The sequence below is a fragment of the Lissotriton vulgaris genome, chromosome 5 (assembly GCF_964263255.1).
Source record: "Lissotriton vulgaris chromosome 5, aLisVul1.2, whole genome shotgun sequence".
Taxonomy (NCBI): Eukaryota; Metazoa; Chordata; class Amphibia; order Caudata; family Salamandridae; genus Lissotriton; species Lissotriton vulgaris.
In genome coordinates, this window is record NC_141693.1 from 1,531,168,911 (window position 1) to 1,531,175,054 (window position 6,144).

The window sequence follows — 6,144 nt, forward strand, 5'->3', positions numbered from 1 at the left end:
CAACAAAATTACCACATTTAACAAAGGACAATAATCTGAGACGTGAAATCCAATCTTGGTAAATATAGCGTAATCGTATGTGACCACTATTTGCCACAGCATTGTGAGTATATCATAGAATGCTTAATGCTGTAATCAGTTATTTCTTAACTTGGATTTTCTTATACTGATAATGTTGAATTTGACATGGAAGTACTATATATGTTGAAATATAGCTTTATTAGGAGCATTTCCCTGATAAAGTCTATATTGGAATCCTTCTATTTATTAATCTCTGTCATGCCTAGGCCTGTAATGGTTCTGTACTGCTTCCTTAAGGAAATATTTTCAGTTTGTAATATTGTCTTTTTTCCTACAGAGAATGCTTAAATAGGTAAGCACTACTTTGAAAGTGAAACGTGACTTTTGGAATGAGACTGGGATATTCAAGACCGCAACATTGACTCCTTCAGACAAAAGATGGCAAATGAAACAACAGTAGAACACTTCTTCCTCATGGGTCTTTCTCAAAACCCCAAGCTGCAAACCTTTTTATTTTTCCTATTTCTGCTGTTCTACATTACTACCCTGTTTGGGAATCTACTCATCATGGTGACGGTGAAGGCTGACTCCTCCCTCCAGTCTCCCATGTACTTCCTGCTGGGTAACTTGTCCTTCATTGACTTGTGCTACCCCTCCGTCACCACCCCTAAGATGCTTGTGGACCTGATCTCCAGGAATAAGTCCATCACCTTCAGTGGTTGTATTTCCCAGATATTCTTCTTCCACCTATTTGCCTGTGCTGAAATCTTCCTGCTTACTGTCATGGCCTTTGACCGCTACATCGCCATTTGTAACCCATTGCGTTACACTGCTATCATGAACAGGTCTGTGTGTAACCTCCTGGTTTTGGCATGCTGGGTAGGGGGAGCAGTGCATTCCTCTGTGCAGACATATTTGATGATGGCGCTACCTTTTTGTGGCCCAAATGAGGTCGACCACTTCTTTTGTGATCTTATGCCTTTGTTGAGTCTGGCTTGCAGTGACTCGTACATCACAGGACTCTTGATGGTGTCCAACAGTGGCCTGATATCACTAGTGTGTTTTCTGCTCTTGCTTGTTTCCTACACTTCCATCCTACTGACTGTGAGGAAGTGCTCTGCTGAAGGGAAACAAAAAGCGCTTTCCACCTGTGCCGCACACCTCACAGTTGTGACTATCTTTTTTGGGCCATGCATATTTATTTACACAAGACCCTCAACAACCTTCCCTATGGATAAGGTAATCTCTGTGTTTTACGCAGTAATAACTCCAATGATGAATCCCCTCATTTACACGTTGAGAAATGCTGAAGTGAAAACTGCCATGAAAAAATTATTCACCAGGAAAATAGCAATAGAGAAGATGTAATCTGATAAGAATTGATGTTGTAAATGGAAATGAATGAATACGAATTACTTCATTAAAGAAGGCCTGCTCACTACTGTGTCAAAATTATCAAACAAAAAAACATGCTTTCTGATTGTTCAAACATATCTAACGCATTTGCGTTACTTCAGGAACATTTGAGGTCTGGTCCTCTAGATCATGTTGCTGGTCAAATGTCGCGCATTCAGAACTCAATATATGAGGACTGCCTTTTCATCAAACACATCTGAATTCTCAGTCCCACACAGGTTACTTTTTAGATGGAGCTCTTCCCTAGAATCATCTTCCTCATAATAAATCTATGCCACCTTAGATTTCTCGTTTATTTTAATCTGTACTTCATATCACAACCAATTTTAATTGCTCTTCACCATTTAAGAGGCTACACTACACATTGGCCGCTTGTCAGAACATTGACCTCAGTTAATAAGTTGCAAAGTCATTTAACACTTCACAATATTTTTGCAGAAAACCTCACAATTTTGTACAGAACTTACGAGAGCATCTTCATTGGCACTTCACTGCAGTAGGACGTCATTCGCTTAATGCATTGAAGTAGTGGGTGGACTGGCACCACTTGTTAGCGGCCCTTGTTTGAGTTCACACTGTGACAAATGTTGCACCTCCCCCTGTCCATTTTCAACAAAGGTTCCTGTGGAAATACATGCAGAGCACACACAAGTGTATAAGGAAAACTTCCAAGGCACAAAAAGGTGAAGAAAACCAAAGAAAAAAGTTTTCTTTAAAAAGAAGAACCCTCACTCACCACCTAGTGGTGACATGCTTCATCATCGGGTTTCCACTGGGGAGACCGAATGTCCCCCCAGTGTGCTACAACACCTGTGGTGTTACAGCGGAGCTGGTTTTTTTGTTTTTCATGTTTAAAAAGTGTGGTGATTAGTGATAGTGTATGTGATTTAACCCCTTGCATGATGCCTGATTTTGCACCTGTGCGGCAAAATCGCGAGTGGGCGGGTTCATGACGGCACCCAGACGTCATCAGCACATGAGCACCGTAGTGCATGACGGATGGGGGCCGTCATCAACATGCAAGGAGTTAAAAGAAACTGCTTGTACCCAATACAAATTTTAATAAGGGGCCAAACTGTTTCAGGTAAAAACTGACGGACAATGTAGAGTTTTAGTTTTGAAACTCGTTGTTCTGTAATTCAAAAGGTCAACATCTTTCTGCTCTCAGGAGTGTATTTTACTCAGCATTCCTCAGGACAAAAAATTGTGACTCCTCCGGTGGTATTCGTGCGCTAAGACGCACCCTCCTGTGAGGAAAAGTGTTTAAAATTGTATAACTCACTGACTTTTCGTGGGGGCTCTACCGGATTTCACCAGGGCCCACAATCTGTAAGGGAAAAGAAGAAATAGAGAATGCAAACATAATTTACGAGTCAATAATTCACACAATCGTAGTTGCCAGCCATGTGTGCCCGTCATTAACAAGATCTGTGTCGCATTCCGAATATCTTATTATTTCACCCTTATGTTACCGCATATATCATCACCTTGATTCAGTGTAAATTATGCATGAAAACCCCTGGTACATATCGGGGTTCGATATTCTTAACGCTCTGCCAAATACAGCGCTAAATCAATTCTAAGGTGCGCTGTTAGTACGCTCCAGAATTCAGGGGTCAGCAAATTAGTTTATCATGAACCATCAACTTTTCGTAGTTATATGTGTACATGAAAGCCAGCCGGAAATTATAATCAATCTCATCTTGAGATTGATTAGAAATATCAAGGTGATGATAAATGCGGTCACATAAGGGGGGAATGATAAGATATTTGGAATGCAACACAGATCTTGTTAATGACGGGCACACATGAATGGCAACTACGATTGTGTGAATTATTGACTCGTAAATTATGTTTGCATTCTCTATTTCTTCTTTTCCCTTACAGATTGTGAACCCTGGTGAAATCCGGTATAACCCACATGGAAAGTCCGTGAGGAATACTATTTTTAACACTTTTTCTTAATTGAAGGGTGCGTCTTAGCGCACGCATACCACCGGGGGAGTCACAATTTTTGGTCCTGATGAATGCTGAGTAAAATACACTCCTGGGAGCAGAAACATGTTGACCTTTTGAATTACAGGACAACGAGTCTCAAAACTAAAATTTTACATTGTCAGTCAGTTTTTAACTGAAACAGTTTGGCCCCTTATTAAAATTTGTATTGGGTACAAGCCGTTTCTTTTAAATCTCATACACTATCACTAATCACCACACTTTTTCACATGAAAAACAAAAAAAAACGCTCCGCTGTAACACAGGCGTAGTAGCACACTTGGGGGACATTCGGTCTGCCCAGTGGGAACCCGATGATGAAGCATGTCACCACTAGGTGGTAAGTGAGGGTTCTTCTTTTTAAAGAAAAAGTTTTTTCTCTGGTTTTCTTCACCTTTTTGTGGCTTGGAATTTTTCCTTATACACTCGTGTGCGCTCCGCATATATTGTCACTCTTTAGTTGTTGATGTCTAGTATTGAGGGGTTGAGTAGTGCCATAAGGAACCCTAACTCTCCTGTTGTTTATATATATCCTGTGGAAATACTCCATCACTGTCTGTACACCATCAGTAGAACTTCCGCCAAGCATCCAAGTCCCAACCTATTGTCCTTTAAGATCTAATCTACTGCACCTTATTGGCCGGTTAGCTATTTTCCCTTTGTAGAATAGCCTGCCATTCACTAGTGGAATATCCTTAGATCAGAAGGAAACAGTTTGGCAGGTCACTCAAAAAAGGTTGGCAAAATCAGAATACTTCACACAGTTTTATAGAGGCAAATTTGCGCAACTTCATTTCACCAGAAAGGTCACCGGAGTAAGATGTAAAGGGCCCTGAATCTTCTGGCCTGCACAATTGGAACTCTTAAGTGACATGGCATTATTACCACCGTCACATCGTTTTTGGGTGTGAAAAAGAAATCAGAAAAATCGCTCTGCATTATTCAGAAAGGTTTGCACCAAACAGCTCCAGCTACCTTACCAGCTGACAGATGACTAAATTATACAAATTCAGCCTCTCATGGAATGCTGGCTGATCACATTATGAAGTACAAAAGGCTGGGCAGGAGATAACTTCACCCCCAAAGCTCACATTTCCAACCCTTCAATCTCAAACTTAAACATGCCTTTCAATCTTTATGAGGTTCGGACAATGGATAAAGCCCATCTCGTACAAAGTTCCTACTGACACACAATTACCAAAAAACAACAGCCCATGGCAGACTTCACTGGGTCCTAGAATTATTTTTTCGCTCCCTGCCTGTAAAAGTATTGAGGAGGCCTTAAAGTGGCCTACCATGATATAAACCTCAGAATTAATATGAAAACTCAATCTAAGGTCATTCATACTTAACTGAATATTTCCTAATGTATTCTTAAATAGTCAAATGGAAAAAAAACATTGTCTCAGGATTGATTCATCCTAAAGCCCCTCATGAGCTTGAAATATTTTCAGCTGTTTGATGATTGTTTGCTATTCCCAGAGGGTTTTTGATTTATTTATTTAAAATATTTATAAAGCGCGCAGCTACTCAACAGATTTTCCCGGCACTGAAAAATGGGACTAGCAAGGTTTGAGGAAGGTTGAAATTAGGCCTGACTAAAAAGAAAGTGCTTTCGTTTTCTACTGACAACAAGGAGAGATCGACAGGTCCTGAGTTCCAACGGAAGGGAATTCCACAATTTAGGTCCCAGGAAGGAGAACGTGCCACCACCCATACTGAGAAGAGAGAAAGGCTGGCCGATCTCAGTTTGCAAGAGAGTTGATAAGGCTTGACAAGGTTTCCTATGTACAAGGAGGCCAAGGAATGCTGAACTCGAAACAAGTAGCAAAGGGCCATGAACTCAATGCATTTGCTAACCTTGAGCGAGTGTAGTTGATGAAGCAGAGGGGAAACAGAAGGGTGCTGGGGAACCGAAAAAGCAAGTGGACTGGCTGGAGATGTTGGGCAGAGGCCTCGTCTGCACCCAAGAACAGTATATTACCATAATCTAGTCTGGAGATCACCAAGGCCTGCAAGACAATTTTCTGAGCAGCCGGTGGGATTAGCCAAAGGATTCTTTTTAGCCACTTGAGGACCTCAAAGCAAGTAGAGGTGACTCCTGACACTTGGACTATGAGAGAAAGCTTACTGTCTTAACCTTAGGGACCGGAGCTGGTAAAGGTCCTAAAGAGGCAGGCCAATGACTGGCTCCCCAGAGCTCAGGATTGTTCCTCAGGATGAGGACCTTAAAGTATTTCTGGACATCCACAAGCAAATGTTCGCAGACCAAGCTGAGGTAGTGAGGGGTCCCGATGTTGAGCATATGACAGAGAAAAAAGAATCTGCGTATAATCTACGTACGAAAAGATGGTCAACACAAATTTTTCCGCAATGTAGAGGACTCAGGATCGAGCCCTGCTGTACTCCAGATGTAAAGGCTACAGAGTTCGATTTTGAGGTGTTAGAGAAAACTTGAAAGGAACGATCTTGTAGAAAAGAGATCAGCCACTGCAATGCCACACCTACAATTCCTGAGGTTTCAAAGCGATCTACCAGAATGGAATGAGAGACTGTGTCAAAGGCAGCACTCAAATCCAATAAGATAAGGACTGCCTTACCACCACAGTCAAGCTGCTGCCTTAGGTCCTCTGTGACTATGTCTAGGACGAAAGCCCGACTGTGATGGTCAAAGTCAAAGTCAATAATAAAGTTTATTTAGACCATTTGATC

The 6,144-nt window shown here is 41.5% G+C and overlaps 1 protein-coding gene across 1 annotated transcript; it reads left to right on the forward strand.

Moving 5' to 3' along the window:
* The first annotated feature begins 459 nt into the window (after positions 1-459).
* Positions 460-5,890, forward strand: LOC147712942 (olfactory receptor 4E2-like). The gene is made up of 2 exons (XM_086919732.1): positions 460-1,352; positions 5,815-5,890. The coding sequence occupies exons 1-2, from the start codon at positions 460-462 to the stop codon at positions 5,888-5,890; spliced, it is 969 nt and encodes a 322-aa protein (XP_086775858.1).
* The last annotated feature ends 254 nt before the right edge of the window (positions 5,891-6,144 follow it).

What these genes read in the sequence shown, in the direction of transcription:
- LOC147712942 (XM_086919732.1), top strand. Translation starts at nt 460, where the DNA reads ATGGCAAATGAAACAACAGTAGAACACTTCTTCCTCATGGGTCTTTCT. An exon ending in GTGAAAACTGCCATGAAAAA is followed by an intron (nt 1,353 to 5,814) that starts ATTATTCACCAG and finishes GCAATGTAGAGG; the next exon opens with ACTCAGGATCGAGCCCTGCT.